Source organism: Monodon monoceros, unplaced genomic scaffold (assembly GCF_005190385.1).
Source record: "Monodon monoceros isolate NGI ecotype Baffin Bay Population unplaced genomic scaffold, NGI_Narwhal_1 Super_Scaffold_13, whole genome shotgun sequence".
NCBI lineage: Eukaryota > Metazoa > Chordata > Mammalia > Artiodactyla > Monodontidae > Monodon > Monodon monoceros.
This window is the reverse complement of record NW_021703769.1, coordinates 62,952,837-62,972,128: the sequence shown is the minus strand read 5'-3', so window position 1 is coordinate 62,972,128 and position 19,292 is coordinate 62,952,837. Positions and strand designations below refer to the sequence as shown.

General features: G+C 42.6%; 2 protein-coding genes across 3 annotated transcripts; both read left to right on the top strand.

Annotated features, from left to right (window-relative positions):
• The first annotated feature begins 1,441 nt into the window (after positions 1-1,441).
• On the top strand, positions 1,442-9,591 carry ARL6IP1 (ADP ribosylation factor like GTPase 6 interacting protein 1). Of its 2 annotated transcripts, none has more exons than XM_029221564.1 (6): positions 1,442-1,558; positions 3,775-3,908; positions 4,343-4,462; positions 6,848-6,965; positions 7,561-7,645; positions 8,076-9,591. In XM_029221564.1, the coding sequence occupies exons 1-6, from the start codon at positions 1,523-1,525 to the stop codon at positions 8,192-8,194; spliced, it is 612 nt and encodes a 203-aa protein (XP_029077397.1). In that variant the 5' UTR covers positions 1,442-1,522; the 3' UTR covers positions 8,195-9,591. The 2 variants fall into 2 exon arrangements, with proteins under 2 accessions (XP_029077397.1, XP_029077398.1); XM_029221565.1 differs by having other exon boundaries at positions 1,451-1,610.
• Positions 9,592-13,135: 3,544 nt separating this feature from the next.
• Positions 13,136-19,021, top strand: RPS15A (ribosomal protein S15a). Its single transcript, XM_029221881.1, has 5 exons — positions 13,136-13,155; positions 14,250-14,387; positions 14,865-14,944; positions 17,611-17,696; positions 18,872-19,021. The coding sequence occupies exons 2-5, from the start codon at positions 14,255-14,257 to the stop codon at positions 18,963-18,965; spliced, it is 393 nt and encodes a 130-aa protein (XP_029077714.1). The 5' UTR covers positions 13,136-13,155; positions 14,250-14,254; the 3' UTR covers positions 18,966-19,021.
• The last annotated feature ends 271 nt before the right edge of the window (positions 19,022-19,292 follow it).

Here is a 19,292-nt window from a genome sequence, read left to right as displayed (position 1 = left end):
ATTTTACCTACATAACCTGTTTTTCCCCAACTTTCCCTGAAGTGGCAGTTTATTGAAGAGTCCCCTTTCCTTGCAAAGGCTTTTTTTTTACCCCCCTGAACTCTTTATACCTGAACAGATGCTTTATTTCTTTTCAAAGTTCCATGGCAAATTTCACACCTGTTTTTGAAATTCACAGTGCTCCGGTCCCCCTGGTTTTCTTAGGGGCAGCATGTGTTGGCTCACATTTCTTTATGTCTTCCCTGAAATCTTATGAACCCGGTAGTAATTTAAGGAATGCTTTTAAAATAAACTCGATGGCATAATATAGATGACTATAAAAGGGTAAAAGGCTGGAAGTTAAAAGCTACGGTAAGTTTTCCTGAAAGAGACATCTAACCAGGTTAACATTGGCATTATTTTGTTTGTATTGAGTAATGAAAAGTGTTAATGCATTTTGAAATCCTGGAGAGAAATATGTAGAATTCTCTCACATAGTTCATCTAATTCTTAGATTGCAATAAATTCCACTCTTATGAGAGGGTTTACATCTTTCCTTAGCATGACCTTAGTAAGAAAGGATCTGTCAAAACCAGTCCCTTTTTGGAGGGGGAGCTCGTAGTTTAAGTGAAGTGCCCCACAAAGAATTTCCCCAAAGAACCCATGAAAATAAGCCAATTTTATAAGTCGGTGCATTTTTCACAAGTTCTTAAACTATGCCCAGATTTCCACACCGTCTCCGCCGCCCCCGCCCCTCTATCAAACTAAGGCCTTATTCCTAATGGGTAGGGAAGGAAAAATTGCAGAAAATCTACATAAATGGCCCCTTTCACCAGTACTCAAAACCTCCTGAGATGGGCACGAGTCCGCGAGTCACATATCTGGGTCTAAGCTGCTTAGCGGCCTGGCTAGGGCTGCCAGAGCAGGTATTAGAAGAAAGGCGGGCTGACTAGGGTCACAGCCAGGGTCAGGGCCACCGTCTGGGTCGGGAAGAAGATCCCAGCCAGCCAGCCTCCTTAATCACAATGCGGTTAGCGTCACATGCCCATCTCTGCCCTCCGCCTGATATTGGGTGGCATATTTCCTTGAGGACTAAATTCCAGAGAGGCACCTTAGCTGCTTTGAGGTCCCCCGGAAGACTCCGAGAGCCACCACGGCGGCCCTCCCTGGGGATACTAAGGCCGTACCAGGCCCCGTCCACGGGCAGTTGAACCGATTCCGAAAGGCCTGGGCGGGGTGTAGCACATCACCTGGGTGCTGATTGGTTATTCCGTGTCCCCGCCCCCTTGGCCCCGGCGTGGTCTCCTTCTCCTTTGATCTGGGTTTCAAGACAAGCGCTGAGCAGCGGTTGGTCCGGCCCGCTTAAGCGTGATCTCGGTTTGCCCAATGAGGAGCGAGCTTCGCGGGTTCTGTCGGGAAAGGCAGCTGGCCTATATAAACGGCCTGCTGGGCGTGCCTTTTCGCTAGGGTTGTCGTGAGTGCCTCTGAGGAGGGCTGGGTTTTGGGGGCGTTTTGCGCTCGCTGAGGGGGCACCTCGGGAACAATGGCGGAAGGAGATAATCGCAGCACCAACCTGCTGGTGAGTGCCAGCTCCTCGTCGCGAGGGAACCGAGCGGGGCCTCCGGACTAAGGTGCGCTGCGGCCTCGTTCCTATCACCCGCCGCGGGCCCGGCCCTCCTCTCCGTTCCCAGGTGCAGGCGACGACGCCTGCCCTTTGGGCTTCTTGGGTAACATCTGCTTGGCGGTCACTAGTCGTGTCGACTCCTAACATCCCCTGGGGAAGGTGCACGACGGGGCGAGGAGGGCGCGTGATCATTCACCGCGACTAGGGGTTGAGGAGGAAGCGAGGGAAGGGGGGCTGTGACCAGCCTGGGGTGCAGTCCTTGGCAGAGGGCCGCGAGGGGCTCGTCGAGCGCTTTTGCGGCCCAGACCCCAGCTGTATCTGGGTTTCCCCGTCTTTGATTTTAACCAGGATGTCCGTTCGCCCTTTTCCCCTAATACTTGGGCAGGGGTGGAGGGTCAAAGGGCTGCTGCCGAGAATTTCTTTTAGAGCTGGCACAGCTTTAAAACGGCAGGGAGGCTACGAGCTCGCCGCTGGGAACTGGAGGTAGGATCCAGCTGGAGGGACAGTGGCAGGTTCTGGCGTTTGTCTGGAACGTGTAAGTCTGGGCGGGGGGGGGGGGGGGGGGTGCCCCGGGACGATTTTAGAGTAAGCAGGGGTCGGAGGGAACTGCAGTAAGGTTGTATCACAGGCAGACAGTTTTAACCTCAACACGAATCCCCCCTCAGGATCTAGGTAAAAACGAGAGAAATCCGTCCATCTTCTCAGTTGCCTTTCCCCAGGAAAAGGCATGCTACTCACCACCAGAACAACAGTGAATAGAGAAACCAAATAATTTAATTCTGACTTTCGACTTTCCAAGAGCTCAGGTGCTAACGAATTAAGTGACTTTGCAGGGCAGTTTTGATTGTGCGTGATTTTCATTTTGCATTGGTTTTTAGGTATGCATGACCCTCTGCCCCCTTACATGCACACACACCACCACCCCCTTTTCTATGGTTAGCCTAGTGAGCCCCAGCCAGGTTTCTTTTAAGAGTTGATCGTTGCCCAAGTTCACACAGCTATTGAAACAACAGATCCTGGCCTGGAGCTCGGCTGCTCTTTCCACAGAGCAGTGTGACTTAATTTAAGGAGAACAAGGCCTTTGGCCTTGGATTTGCTGGATTCAGATCTGTAAACCTCTGTGTATCTCACTTTCCACATTTGTAAAATGAGGATAGTAATGACACCTTCCTTTCAGCTTGTTGGGAGGAGTAATTAAAGTATAAGCATATAATATATTCAGCAGAGTTTCTGCCACATGGTAATCTCTTATTTAGCTATATTAAGCATGGTATATAAAGTCAGAAACATTGAGGTCACCTAAGTGTCAGTGTGGCACAGATAACATCTTTATCAAGATTAAGCTGCCCTGTCTCCTGTCATTTGCATATTTCCCTGTGGTAACAGTTATAAGAACACATGGGTTTCCTGTTCCAAGTTTTTTTCTCTACCAAAATCAGCTTAAGGGCTTTTTGCCCCATTAGCTCATCTGAGAAGTCTACTTGCAGCTGATGGTCAAATTTGCAGAGAAATTTGAAGTCTAACCAAAATGTCCTGATAAGTGTAAGAAGCATTTTATTGAGATATATTGGGCTTAATATGCCTTTTATAATTTTGTAAAAGCACAGTTTTCCTTAATTGTGCAGATGATGCCAACATCTAAATGATTTCATTGCACAAAGAGCTATTTTGGAAATTGAATGCTGTTCGGGAAGAGGCTTTCCTAATGGATTCAGAAGTAGGGGGCTAAATCAATGAAATGACAAAACACCAGGCCAGCTGTAACTACCTGAAATGAGAAACTTTCAGTGATGCAATTTTATACTCAGGGTGCTGCCACTTAGTAGTGCATGGCTTTGGGAAAGTCCGTTCTGAGCTTGCTTTCTTTAATTGTAAAATGGCTCTGATTATCCCTATCTTAAGGGGTCTATAAGGATTATGTTACATAATGCATGTAAAAGAGTAGCCCAGTGCCTGGACTTGGAAAGTGACCATTAAATGATAATTTTTTTCCCCATTGATTTCTGTCTTTGGTTTCAAAATTGCGTTTTTCTGAGAAACTAATTTGTTTAAGATAGTGATTTGTAGGAGCTGTTTTACATACCTGGTGCCTTAGAAGAATTTAACTCTCTAGGAGCCACAGAAATGTTGAGATTAGTAGAATGATCGCTTTAAATGTTACTCATATGTAGGCTGCAGAGACTGCAAATCTGGAAGAGCAGCTGCAAGGATGGGGAGAAGTGATGCTGATGGCAGATAAAGTCCTCCGATGGGAAAGAGCCTGGTTTCCACCTGCCATCATGGGTGTGGTTTCTTTGGTGTTTCTGTAAGTGAGCTATTAAATTTCTGTAGATTGTGCTTGTTACTCATAAGGGCTCAGGTTCCATTTATGGAAGTGCCTGAATCTGTAAAGAATGCCTTTGCTTAGAGCCGTTTGCCTAGTTTTCAGAATTTGTAGTACTTTGTAAACTCAGTAATCAAGGCAGTTGAATAAATCTGTGGCTCACACTTTTTGGTCTTAGGACCCTTTACACTGCTAAAAAATGTTGAGGACTCCAAAGAGCCTTTGCTTCTTCATGTTTACATTAACCGTTACAGCTGTGATGTCATGAAGCTTCCGGAAAACTACTTGTGAGAAAATTAGAATAAAAAAGGTGAATAACATCTTTGAGAACCAGAGGACTAGGAGGATAAACATCTTCAGCTAGGATTAATGAGGTCTATGTTTTTCTAACCTTTATTAATTTTTTTTTTAAACAGGACTATCTACTATCTAGATCCATCCGTTCTGTCGGGTGTTTCCTGTTTTGTTATGTTTTTGTGCTTGGCAGACTACCTTGTTCCCATTCTAGCGCCTAGAATTTTTGGCTCCAATAAATGGTAGGTGGCATAATGATGTGGCAGTCTAATTTCTGAGAAGTTACTGCACCAGGTAGTTATGACTAGTGTGTTGTAATTAAGCACAGAGAATTGTCTTAACTATCAGGTGGCTAGGGGTTAGATTTATCGTTTGATGTATAGAATTTCTTAGCTGATTCAGATATAAATCACAAACTTCCAGTACTTATATCTCCATAGTTCTTCTATACTCTAGCATTTATTTTGACTTTTTTTTCTTCCTAGACGTTTTTATTGAAGTGAGGCTTTTTTAGGTAATGTTTTATCAAGGATTGCAGACCTCATAATGGGCTTTCCATAAAAGTAGTATGTCTACTTTTACATTTTTTCCATTGATATTTAAGATATTGTAATATTAATTTCACCAATTACTTTTGAATGAATATGAAAACAGTAACGTAGATTTTTTTTGCCTGTTCATTTAGCAACTATTTATTGAATGTCTACTTTTCTATTAGGCAGACTCTTCTGGGTGCTGTGAAATATTTTGACTTTTAAGATTCATCTTGGGACTTCCCTGGTGGTCCAGTGGTTAAGACTTCACCTTCCAATGCAGGGGGTGCGTGATCGATCCCTGCATAAAACATAAAACAGAAGCAATATTGTGACAAATTCAATAAAGACTTCAAAAAAAAAAAAGAAAAAGATTGATCTTGTGTTTCACGTTGAGACCTTGAGGTAGTGCAGTGGAGGTTAGCAAAAGTGCTTTAGAATACGTTCAAGCTGTATATATAAGTGGGTTGTTGATTGCATTTATACCACTCTTTGAACGGGTTACTTATGAGTTCCCAAGATAAGTGGCTGTGGATCCTGTTAAAGTATTTTTTAACTTCCTTCTGGAATGTTGCATTTCTCTTTTGATCCAAATAGTGAGCAAAACTAGATATAGGAATGGATTTTTTTTCTCCTAGCTGCTATTCTCCCTTGGTTGTTTATTTTAATTTAATTGGTAGTCTACTTGTGCCTGTAGTTTTTCGTTCTCCTGATAATAGCAAATTATAAAATAATTCTATAAAAATAAGAATTTTAAATGTAGGGTTTGCTTAAGTTATGGGATAATTAAGCATTTTTGTATTGAAATAAAGATGTTTCTGCCATAGCACAATGGTTAGTGTTAGCAAATGTGCTTTGAATTGTTTTTCATTGTGCTGCTGTTTGGGGGGCAAGTTTGTAACTATGCAATGTAGCAATTTAACAGAATCAACCTCAGACCCTGACTTTATTAGCCAGATAACATTCTACTCTGCTAATTCATAACTCCTGGAGAAAAATTTTCAGAAGTAAGCTCTTGAAGTTTCGTAGTAATCAGTATGTGGCTCAGTCTTATCTACAGAGCGATTTTGTTTTTTGACCTTTATGAAGAAGGAAGAACACTGTTGCCTACCCACAGTCCAGCCTTGACTATGGGCAGCATACGAGGTCTGATTATTTATAAGAAGTTCCAGGGCTCAGTAGAAGCCCTTCTACTGTATCTGTCACTGCAGATTCATAGGGACAAGGACTAGAGGAGAGAAAGCAACACATCTCCAGCATAGGGCTTACTTTTTATAGCAGCCATCATGTCTGTATAGCAAAGACAGTACAAAGGCAAAATTTCTTTAAAAAATCAGAACCCAAAATACATTATAAACTACAAAGGGCTTTTTGGAGGATCTTTTTGTATTCTTACTGCTGTTTTGTTTGTGATTATATTTTCCCTCAATGGGACTAAATTTATAAGGAATTTGGATTTGAGCTCTTTGTGGCTGCCTAGGCCTCAAATGTATGAAGCCCAGTGGAGGGTATTGTGCTTTGAATGCTAGTAGTTATTATCTTACTGACGAGTGCTTAAATATAACTGTTTGGTTGAAACTTCACATCTTCCTCAAGGACTCTGATGGGTCACCACCCAGGATTCATTGGGATCTGCAAAATAACATAGGAATAGAGAAATTAATTCATACTGATTTCTGCATGGCTCATAGTAGTCATGAGGTTTTTGTTACTATCATTGACCAAATTTGGCTTTAGAACCATAGATAGCCATTACTTTGTACACACACGTGTGTCTTTATGGTAAAACTTATTCCTGTGCTATGAAAGGAGTCTTTTTTGCTATGCTGAGCAGCTTGTGGGATATAGTTCTCTGACCAGGTTTTGAACCCAGGCCCTCTGCAGTGAGAGCACAGAGTCCTAACCACTGGACCACCAGGGAATTCCCAAAAGGAGTCTTAATGGTTTAAGAACTTTTTCTATAAGATAATGGTGAATCATTGTTGTTTTTATTTAGATTTTCTTTAGAAGATAGTTTCTGAAATTTGAGAGGACGGTGTATTTCTGTTTACTGTTAAGATTTGCCTATAGTAAAAGGGAAGATTCTTTTCCTAGGACCACTGAGCAACAGCAGAGATTCCATGAAATTTGCAGCAATCTCGTAAAAACTCGACGCAGAGCTGTGGGCTGGTGGAAACGCCTCTTTACGCTAAAGGAAGAAAAGCCTAAAATGGTACTTTTTTAGTTTTGACTTATTTAAGTAAAGCAACATTTTAAGATTGAGTCAATTTTTCCTTCATTGTAGTGTAAAGCCTTTTTGCTTTACTCTAGTTGTAGTTTGATGTTTATCATTATCTGTTGGTTTAACTCCTCTGAGTACATTCATAAGTATTTATCTGTATTAAGCTAAAAGTTAAAATTACATTTTGCATTCAATTTTTTATTCTTGTAGAGGTGAATTTTTTGTTTCTCTTTTATTTACTGAAATAAATGTAAAAGACATATACTTAGGAAGCATTTGTTCTCTTTTCTCTTAGCTTCACTTGAGGTTACTATGTGAAGTTATTAATTGCAAAAGTAGTTAACTTACAAACTACTTAATTTACATACAGAATTATAGTTATTCTAGGAGAGAATGTATGTAAATTCTATAAAGGAGACCTAGGGAGTTTTCTATGGGTTTTATATAATATATAGATACTAAATATTTTTAAAGAAAAATGGGAATAAAAACGGAGTTATTTTCCAATCTTTGAAACAACCTCCTAAAGTTTCGCTTCTTAGTCTGTTTCTAGGAGTTGATAAATTCTTGTTATTTTCATTATTAGTACTTCATGACCATGATCATTTCTCTTGCTGCGGTTGCTTGGGTGGGACAGCAAGTCCACAACCTCCTTCTCACCTACCTGATAGGTAAGTCTTTGAGGACAAACTGCAGGCACATCCTGGCCAGTAAAGTCTAACTGGAATTTAGTAAGCAATATGTTCCTGCTCCCTGAGTTCCAGGCAGTGATTAAGGAACTGTGTGAGTATGGAAAGATGACTAAATCCCAGGTCCTTGTTTTCAGTGAGTTTGTGGTCTTACCAGAAGTTAAGACAAAGAACTAATAACCAAGGTAGAAAGTAATGTGCAAGAGGTAAAAATAAGCAGTGTGTCTTATCTGAGGTTGGGAGGTATGAAGCAGAAGCTTCTGGGGATAAATACCAATGGAAATAATGGGTTTCATGTTACTTCCTCCCATTAGAGTGTGTAATAGTCTGAAGAACTACCTTCTATAAAATGTTAGAATCTTTGGGAAGTTAATTGCTGCCTTTGTAATTTTGTTTTGTTTTTAATTTTAAGTGACTTTCTTACTCTTGCTTCCTGGACTAAACCAACATGGAATCATTTCGAAGTACATTGGAATGGCCAAAAGAGAGATAAACAAGCTTCTCAAACAAAAAGAAAAGAAAAATGAATAATACATCTGCTTTATGCAGTGTGATTAATGGTGTATACATTGTCCTTGGGGACAGTGTCTGTTATGCTGTCTGGATACTAAAATGTTACAGATGTAGCTCTTTGCTGTCCCTCATTCTGCCCTTAGTTAGTAGAAATTCTGACTTGCCAAGTAAGGCTTTATGCCCAGTGTCTTCATGGGTGTGTTGTCATCCGCTGGCCTTATATGGACAACTCATTCATCATTACCACTCGTCTTGGTTTTTCTCACCCAGGGTTAATTGAACTCTTACTTTTAAAATAATATAGTGGTGAACTTCATCCTTTAGTACAGTTAACAGTGGCCTGGGATAACTGTTCAAGTTGATCTTTGCTTTAGCTGGGTACAAGATAGTGGTCTGTGACCACAGGAAGCTGGTTCTACTGTCTGCCTCCACAGTCTGCTTAAACAGCTGTCTGGCTTCGTGAATACAGAAACCAAGTTTACCACTTCTGATGAAGAGACCAGTTAAGATTCATTCCTCATTCTGTTTCGACACTGTGGGAGAAGAATCCTCATGGAATAAAATGAAAGTAATTCCATGGCCTAGTATGTGTTGGCTTCTCCCTTGTGCAGAATTTAGCAATTTGTTGGAAGCATTGATCCTCCCTCCCAAATGGGTAACCTGACAGGCTTAGAACTCTTGTTCCCGTGCACTTAAACTTGAAGTTAGTACATCCTTAAGTGCTTTTTAGTAGCAGGCTTACGCAAGATGGTATTTAGGATTTTTAGCATACTTTTGATTTCAGATTTTCAGCTAAATGAAACTAAAGTACATAATAGGTTAAGAGTCATGTCTATGACCTTCACTCCAAGACCAGCCAATAAAGAACAAAACTCATCCTGTATTTAGTCAAGATTCATTTCAGTAGAAAATCCTACTAGTTTTTCAAGACCAGAATAAGCCTTTAAAGGTAAGCCTCAAGATTCTCATTTTATGGTAACACTGGCTGCTTTTGGTCCCCATAGATGGAGTAGTTGAAATCTGTAGGAATGAACCTCTGAAGGCTGGAAATGTGACATACTTGGGAACAATTCTTAAACTGATTAACTAGCTGTGATATAGTTTTGTGAATTTATTGCACTGATGCTGTAAAACCTGGACCTTGTGGTATATCTGTTCCTAAATAAGTGTTGTTTTCTCTCCTTCAATATTGCTGTAAACAGTGGCACCCATGTAGCATATGTTTGACTTTTCTTTTTTTAATGTTTCGTATACAAACTACCGTAATTTACATGTTTCCTCACTGTAAATAAGCTTGTCTTCCTAGATTTTTGTGTGTATGTGTGTTCTACCAATTAACTACTTTTGCAGTTTTAATCCTGTATTATTTCTTCTACTTTGTTTTGTGTAAAAGGGGAAAAATAAAAAATCTGGAATCCCTCCTTTTGTCCTTTCTTTATAGCTTAGCCAGTACAACGTTTACATGATCGGATTTATGTACCCAATTAATGAACTACCCTGTGTGATCATTACATGGTTATAAGGTGCTCTTTAAGAATAAAATGAAATAAAAGGTTTAAATTTATTCATCCAGTAAACATCCAGGCACCACCCTAGATGGAAAAGGAGATACAATGAATAACTGATGGCCAAAGGTGATGTGTGAGAGGGCCTGGTTGGAAGAATAGGCAGGGAGCCATGCAGGAGAGAGTGCCTGCCAAGGCACCTCTGTACCCTAGGGCCTAGCTCAGAATTCGATACCTGAGCTGCTCAGTAAATAATTGGTGGGTGACTTTTGTCTGCACTTAGAATTTTTTAAAAAATAGAGCCCCAGGCTTCCCTGGTGGTGCAGTGGTTGGGAGTCCGCCTGCCGATGCAGGGGACGCGGGTTCGTGCCCCGGTCCGGGAAGATCCCACATGCCGCGGAGCGGCTGGGCCCGTGAGCCATGGCCGCTGGGCCTGTGCGTCCGGAGCCTGTGCTCTGCAACGGGAGAGGCCACAACAGTGAGAGGCCCGCATACCGCAAAAAAAAAAAAAAAAAAAAAAAAAAGAGCCCCAGTTGGATATTTTATCATTAGGCCTTACTATCTATACGTAGTGGATCCTGGGAACAGATTCAATGTCAAATTAAATCTCTTTGCTCCCCCTCTCCCCAAAACGTATGGATCCTTCCTTGGAACCTCCTGGGGGCTTGATGATGTCCAGAACAGGGAAGTCTCAACCCAGTCACCATAGGTCTCCTCCTGGTCACTGGATGCTCTGAAATGCTGGTCTTCCACATGCAGCTATGATTACTCCCCAGGCCAACTTGGCTACTCCTGTGCTAGCTCTGGCCACAGCACAGGTCCCCTTTCAACTCTTGCCTTTGCACCACCTCTGGCAGAGGTCCTGTCATTCCAGAATTCACAGGATGACAAGAGGCAATTTATACATGGCCCTCCCGCTCCATTTCCACCCTTCTACCCTCTTCCCAGTTCCAGCCCAACCATTCTGAGATTTCTGTCCATCTTTATATGCCCTCCTAGCTCTTATTATCTATAGGCCACACACCCTTCCTAACGTTTCAGGATCCCAAAACCCCACAAGTAATTTAGTAGCTTAGACAAGTTATAAATGACCACTTTTTTGTTTTGATTTTTTAACCTACAGCAAAATTTGGAGACTGAGTTAAGATTGAATTTAGTTTGCTCCCTCATTTGTGAAGTGGAGATAATAGTACAGATCTCACAGGGACATTATGTAATTGCGTGTGTTGTTTTGAGGATTCAGTTAATCTACAGGAAGCACTTAGTGGCAGTTAGGAATTAGTAGTTGTTAGCACCCTTCACGACACAGATCAAATGGCGCTTCCTCTGTGAAAGCTTTAGCAACTTTCCAGGCCACCTCTCCGTTCTCACAGCACTTCATATTGGCGTCCTGATCTGTCTCTGCTAGGATCTGTACCTCTTAAGGGCAAGAACTGACATTTTTGTCCTCTCACCTGGTACAACACCTGGCAGGCACATGGTAGGCACTCATTAGATATTTCCTGAATGAAGGGATGAATGAATGAAGGAAGTGTATAAAGAGATAGTGGGTGGTACGAATTTTCTATTTATGGTAAGGCTCTTGAAGAAAAGTGGATTTATTCACTTACCTTCCCACTGTTGCTAAGGCCCTCGAGGTGAGCACCACATTTTTAGTCAACAGAATGTGTTGTTAAGTGTACAGGTAACCAGTTCTTAAAGGAAATGTTCATTAGAAAAGCAAATGTCCTTTTGTAAATGTAAGTTACAACCAGAGATTTCTATATCCCTGAGATGTTCAAACTGGGAGCTTGGTTCTCCTCAATGTTCACCTGGGATTTGAGAAGCATTGGGGGTGGGGGAGGTGGGCTGTGATGCTAATCACAGACACTGACTGAGCACGCAGGCTCCCGGGTTTTATGTGTCTCTTTTATCTGGATTATTTCATTTACCCTCATAGCAACTTCAACTGATTGGTGTATCATCCCCATTTTGCAAATCGGGAAACTGATTTGCCCATTCATTTATTCATCAAATACGTGTCAACCGCCTACTATGTACCAGATGACTTTTCTAGACGCTGTGGGTACAGCGGTGAACAAAACCAACCAAATCCCTGCTTACTTAACGGAGACAGACGATAAATACACTTCCAATATTTCAGATGGTAAGTGCTATGGAGAAAAATTAAGCGGGGCAATGGGGTTGGGGGGAATGGGGAGAAGGTTGTATGAGTGTGTGATTGAATAGAGACCTGAGGAAAGGGAGTGGGGAGCAAGTCTCGGGATAAACTGGGGGGGGGAGGAATACTCAAGTTAAAGGGAAAAGCAAATGCAAAGGCCTTGAGGCAGAGTATGCTTGGTGTATCTGAAGAAAAGCAAGCCAGGGGCGAAAGTTGGGGGGATGATGTTCCTAGGCAAGGAGGCGGGTGTGCAAGTCAGAGAGGACCTTGGTTTTGGTAAGGAATTTGGATTTTACTGAGGGTGCTAGGAACCCTTGGAGAGTGCAAGGTTTGACAAGTTTTAAAGCGATCATTGTGGCGGCCAAGTGGGAAACACAAGGAAGGGTAAGAAGGGAGGGTAAGGGTGACAGCAGAGAGGAAAGAAGTCTATGGCAGAAGTTTCAGATGTTGGGTATCTAGCCTGAGGTTACTCAGCTCCGGAGAGGGCGGAGCCAGAATTCACTTCCTCCCAGGCCGTCAGACCCCGGGCTTCAAGCCGTACCTACTGAGCATTTATATACTACGTGCCAGACATTTTGCGAGCCCTTTGTCACCATTATCTCATCTGTTCACCTGGGATTTGAGACGGCTGAGCGTTTATTTTGAAAGCGCTTAAAAGGCTGAGCGTTTATTTTGAAACATTTGTGGCTTTCTTCCAAACTGTGTATCTCAGAGCTCAAAAGCAAAGCCTGGAACTCCAGTAAATAATTTCTAATATTTAGGGAGAGTCAAAAAGGAAGCACCGATTAAAAAATATATTGTTGACCGTATGAAAAAGTAATCTATACATGTTTCAAAAAAAAAACTAAATTGTATTGGGAGAAAAGCAAGTCTTCCATCCCAGTTCCTAACGCCCTTCCCAGAGGCATTTACCGATTTCTTGTGGGTCCTTCTAGAGATACTGTAAATACGCAAGTATCAAAATTAATTCTAAATGGTAAACAGTCACTGCAATAAAAATTTGCAAATATCTAGGCCCTTGTCAGTTTTTGACTTTTACGGATTAGATGCTAGAAGGGAGTCGAACCTGTGCTAACGCCGCACCTCCACCAGCTAGCTCCCCAGGGCCTCGCCTGGGTGTTCGACTCCATCGACTCTCTACTGCCCACCCCTGAGGAGGTTCCGCCCCTCACCCGCCTCCTTCCACTAGGCAATTCATTTTTTAATTTTTTTTGGTTTTGGCGGTCATTTGAAAGTCTCGCGATAGCCCGACCGCTTCCCATAATTCCGTGCACTCGCCCCTCCCAATTTCTTTCCGCCATCTTTCCGTGCCGGTGAGTGTCTCTCTCTGAACCATCTAGTATCATCCGTCAGCTATCGGTGCCATCCTATGGTCTAGGACTGGGCTTCGGTGCCCTGCGAGGATGTCGGAGACCTCCTGGGCCGGGGATACTATCCTTGCAGGGGTCTGGGCAGGCGGAGGGGGGAGTCCTGCCCGGCCGCCCCATGCTCTGCACTCTGGGGAGCCCAGCCTCTGGGGCGCAGGCCGCAGCCCCGGCGGGACCCGGAGCTTTCGACCGTCAGGGGGCAGTCCCGACTCTTTCGGCGGCGCCAGGATCTCCCATTAGTGGTCGAGGCAGCTCCTTGGCTCCGAGAAGCATCGGGGAGCCGTAGCCTTGGTGAGCCGTGCAGCTTCCCATTACTTCGGCCGCGCCGGGAGCTTGGGAGACAGAAGATCCTCAGGAGGGAAAACTGGATCCTGCCTGGGGTGGCGGTTTGCTGGGAACGAACTTGGGTCGTCTGGGCTCCAGGGTTTCCCCTCAGACACTTTGTTGAGCTTGAGGAAGCAGGTTGGATCCCTACTGTTGTCATTTGAGGCATGCCTCTATTCTTAGCTTTCAAAACTATTGAAGTTCGTGCCCATTGTGATAGAGTCCATTCTGGTGCATGTGAAATGTTTCTGCCTACCAGTGTGCTACGATTGCTGTTGGTCATAATTTTAGATGGCACAAGGACGGACGTTTCATTTTAATAGTTACGGGTGTTAGGTGAGAGTTGAGTAGTATCTTTTGGGTGTTAGGACAAGGCTGACACTGAGTCAGTTGGTTTAAAGGACAATGTTAAATAGTACAGATGCTGCTGGATTCCAGAAGTTTGGAAAATATTGCTGGTGATTATCAGCTCCCGTTCTGGATAACTGACCTACCATGGCTGGTATTTTCATTTGATTAATGAAATAATCAAATGAATTATTTGATTCGACACAGTCGACATATTCCTCTGGGTATCCTGGGGAACTAGCCTGCTTAGAAATGGGGAAACTTCCTCATGATAGAGGCAGAAAGGAAAGGATGTGTTCGCAGTGGAATGATTGGGTGCCTTTTAATGGCAATGCCAATAAAACCCCTGTTTTGTCTTCCCTGAACAGCCATAATGGTGCGCATGAATGTCCTGGCTGATGCTCTCAAGAGTATCAACAATGCCGAAAAGAGAGGCAAACGCCAGGTTCTTATTAGGCCGTGCTCCAAAGTCATCGTCAGGTTTCTCACTGTGATGATGAAGCATGGTAAGTGTCTTGCTGTTTATTATGTTTTGAGGTAAACATGTTACAGAATGGGTCCTGTAGAAGTTAACTGTTGGAGAGATGTGGGAAGATGGGAGAACAAGGTGGCAGTCATACATGGGAACTAATGCAATTGATTGGGGCTGTGGACAGGGTAGTTCTGGACAAATGATGCTGTTCAAGAAATACTGAGTAGGGTAGAACTGTTGAAAGGAGGAGAAAGTTTGGCAGCTAAAATGGCCTTTCTTTGTGTAACATTGCAGCTGCAACATGTCACTGAAAGGGCCCTGAACCTAAGAGCTCCTTGGGATGGAAAGGAGGATTGTTTTGTCTTGGGCACGAGGTAGCCTTTGGGAGTGGGAAGCCGTGAAAAGGCAAGGAGGAAATAATCCCCTTTTTAACATTTCAGGGTGGATTGTTCTGGGTGTTGCCCCCTAAATTTTAAAAATTATTTTTAATACAGTCACTTGTGTTCTGTAGGTTACATTGGCGAATTTGAAATCATCGATGATCACAGGGCTGGGAAAATTGTTGTGAACCTCACAGGCAGGCTAAATAAGGTAAGGATTGATTATCTTCCATGTTTAAGAACCTTCAGAATGGTCTACCAAGGTGTTCCATGTTATAATTGCCCTTGTAGAATCAGATAATGTGCTTGCTTTAGGTTAAAAAGATTAGGGATTGAATAAAATCGTTAATTTTTGTATAGGACCTTTTACTTCGTTTGTTCTCCAGGTAGAATTGTGAGTTAACCTAGTGTTTGTGGAGTAGAAGGTATCTGAAGGGAGATGCGGGAGGGTTGGGTGAAAATGAACAACCGATGATACTGGTGTTTGAATCTTGGGTGGCTCAAGGCCACTAGTCCTGACAATGTAAATAACTTTTGGTCCTTCGTCTCACTTGGTGATTGTTGGGTATTTTGAACAGAGAGTATGGGATTCTCTAACTATTAATATTTCTGTTTTTGCTGACATAAGCTGAATGTATGTCTTTCAGGTCTCTTCTCCCTGTAGGCATAATCTACTGAATCTGTTTGATTCTTTTGACTTTGTGGTTTAACTGATTCCATGTATTTTGGGGGCAGGTATCTGTCTATAAGCAAGTTGGGGGTCTCTAAGCTGCTACCCTGCTTTCTGTGTTCAGGTTTGTAGCTTTCATATTTGCAAGGGGTCCAACAGAGTTGGGCACACGGGCCAAGAAAGTGAGTGGTTAGTGACGGCCAGATTTATTGATAAGGTTATTTCCTGGACCAACAATTCCTATTTCACAAAGTTGGTTCCTTACATAGTGAATTTGCTTCCTGTGTGGATACTTAGTGTCAGATGAAAACTACTGAATTTGAAGCCTTTGAAGAATTTTTGAAGGGAATTTTGGGCCTATGTCTTGTTCTGTTGTAGCCATTAGACTCCAATCCCACGGAAGGATTTGGATTCACTTCTCTTTCACTCTGACCTTCACAATGTTCTTGAAGTACAAGAGGGCGTGTCTTTTTTCCCCTGTTTTTAGGAGTTAGGAAGCTGAGAGCTGAGTCCTGCTCAAGGTCTCAGTAAACTGTGGAAGAGCTGGTTCCAGTATATAGTTTAAAGCTGTCCTGCAGCAGCTTTTGTTGATGTTAAAAAAGCAAAACCAAAAAAACTTAGTTGGAGAAGTGCCCTGTACCACATTTCTCTTGAACTACACATAACAGCTTGAGAAATAAGTTTGAACAGAGTATTTCCCAAATGGAACTCATTTGTGACATCCTTGTTCAGTGGTATACTAGTTTAGAAAATCCTGGCTAACAGGTAGTTGAAATCCAGGCCCTGCCACATTTAACTGTTTGAATTAGTTTTTGGTTTCTCTCAGTTGCAGTTCTCTTACTTTATAAGACATTTTTGCCTCAGTTTCCTTCATGCAGGAGATAGATGTACCTTATTGTGGAAATGTAATGCAGTTGGGAAGTAAGGTAGTGTTTAAAGATTATAGATTAAGAAAATTCTTGCCTTGATTGTATCCTCTTAAGATTCATCTGCTTTGGGAGTGGATGTGCTGGAGTTCTGCTAGCTGAATGGAAGGGATTTTTGCTGCTGGAATAAAGCAAGCCTGGGTGTGGTAGTGTAGAGGCCTCAGAAAGGTCTTTCACTGTAGCTTGCTTGGGTTTTCCTTGTTCCTATCCCTGTATTGCTTGCATCCAGTGTGGGATTGCCCTTGACGGTCAAGTGACATTTGTAGCTGATAAGGTGATGTTATAAAAAGAAGAACCTGAGTGGCCCTCCTGCCATGGGGCAGTTGGGCATGACAGGTCCATTTTCAGTTTCTGTGGGTTCAGATCTGTCTAGGGAAGTGTACCAGCTCCAAAGACTTCACTAAGTTCCAATCTCATAGCCTCTTCTAGTTTACAGTTAAGCATCTTGGAATCTTGAATGATTCTTATGTGGATGTGCACACACAGCTTTCTGTCCGCTCCCTTAGCCCTCTGAAGGTACTAATCCTGAGTGTTCTCACGTGATCATTTCTTGTGTGTAAACAGCAGGAGGCTTCCTGCTTTGATTTTTTTTTTTTTAAGTGTGCTAGTGATTTCTAGAGTTGGTGGTCTAGCAGAGGGCGGGGTCACATTTAGCTCTAATTAACTAAAGAGCCTTTTAGTCCCCTCATTTTCCACCCAGTTGGATGTAGTCATAGACCTTGTGTGAACCCACGGATAGATTCATGTAGCCTGTTAGTGGATATTTGAAACTTTATTGTGTTGTATGGTTTAGGTGTGATGGATTGTAGTGCCTTGGCTCTTAGCTCTCACTTTGGAGGACAGTTGTTGCTGTGTCATCTCTCCCACCCAGCACTGTCGTAGCATGCGGGTGGGATAACTCTTTACCTGTTTCTGCCTTCTATACATTTTGCTAGATTAGTAGGGCTTGACTATAATTTATTTGTCTAAGACTTGAGTTCTTTAAAATCTGGTCATTTGTGCTGAGGCAGCTCTGTGGGCCATAGGAATGCACACTGGTGTTATCTTGGTGTTTTACCTCTTCTGTTGACTTTTTCAATAGTTTGCCTTTTCTTCCTAGGTAGGCATAGTCTTAATTGTGTTTTTCACATGGCATTTATATCAAAGATTGTACAGAATAGTTGCCCATTAAATGTTGAGTTGGTTGGTTTATATGACTATTCAGTTATAAATGCATTTTAGTGTTACTCTTTTTCTGTTATTGGTGAAGTGTGAACAGCGTTTTCTGTTATGTTTTTACAGTGTGGAGTGATCAGCCCCAGGTTTGATGTGCAACTCAAAGATCTAGAAAAATGGCAGAATAACCTGCTCCCATCCCGTCAGTTTGGGTGAGTCAATTTTCCGTATTTAAAAGTTAATGCTGTGGATCCCTGTGATGCAGTTTGACTTGAGCTTTTTTTTTTTTTTTTTAACTTAATAGCAGTAGCAGTTGTCTCCGTTTCCATCCTTGACTCAAGGATTAGCTCCTGTGTTGCCATACTTCATGTGTTAGGCTCTAGTTTCTGAGAGGCGTGGAAGAGCTGAGGCTGGCTGAGAGACAGCAGAATTGTGTGCCCTTTAATGTCTGCTCTTTTGGCTCAGTGCATATAGTTCATATATATTCACTGTGAATCCCCTCCTATGGCCAGAATGACTTCTCAACCATTGGCCTCTGGGGAAACTCGATTTGAAAATCTTCCTCCTCGGTAAGAGACTGAGTTCAAATCCTGGTTTTTCTGCTTTAAACCTGTGAGGCCTTGGGCAAGTCATAGCCTTGATTTCTTGATCTTAAAAATGGTGGTAGTTCTCTTGTAAGTTATAGTATCACCTGATTTAGTTCTGGTAAAGCACTTTAAGATCTGACACAGTAAGTGCTTATCTATTTGTGGTTAAGAACTTAAACCCACAGTCATGTTTGGCGATGCTGAATTTACTCCCACTTCGTGGTTGCCGTATAACAGGTATAGTGTTATGAGCGAGTCATTTCTGATTGTAGTTACGCTACTAATTTTCATGCCTCCCAGTTGGCATACCTTCTGTGTCTTACGTTGATCCCCATAGTAACCCATGAGGTAGCCAGGACAGGTGGGACGCCCTTTGTCCAAATAACTGTGTACAGTAGCTTGCCTATGATGGTACACACAGTAAGTGGCAGAAACAATTCAGTCAGTACTTTAATGCTTTAGATTGCATGTCTCCTTGAGAGCAGAAAGTGACATTTTGAAGTTAAAGGAGTTCCAGTCTTTGCTCTTAGGTAACATTGCTTCTCGTTGTTAGCTGAGGCCAGGGCTGTATGTGTATAGCTGATATCTCTGGGTTTGGGTCTTTGGTTCTAGGAACCGTGCCTGTGTACTGCCAGCCTGTGGAGGCAGCATTAGTCTGTGTGTCCATTATGGGAAGGCATCTTAAGCATTGATAAATGTTGGAGTTTTTCTGTACCAGAAAGTAGCTCTGTGTTGAACATTCTTAGGAAAAACTTACCAGCTTTTTTTTTTTTTTTTTTTTTTTTTTAAACTTTCCATAGTTTCATTGTACTGACAACCTCAGCTGGCATCATGGACCATGAAGAAGCAAGACGAAAACACACAGGAGGGAAAATCCTTGGATTCTTTTTCTAGGGATGTAATACATACGTGCAAATAAAATGCCTCAGAGGACTCTGGTGCTTCCCTCAGTCGTTTTGAACTTTGTACAGCAGAGTAGCAAGAGCGTCTGCGGGAGTGTATAGCCTTTGTGTTAATTGGTGAATGCTGTTTCCTTGACGTAGAAGAAAGTTTTGACTTGGGATAACTTTCGCCGTCACCCTTGTGGCTCACCAGAGGAGGGTGTGTCTGGCCCTGGATGGTTGACTCTGGGTTGGGGTCCAGGTGGTGAAGCTGTACCTTTCTGGAGTCTTACATTAACCCTGGAAGGAGTGGTGCCTTTCCTCTTTTTAGTTTGACAGA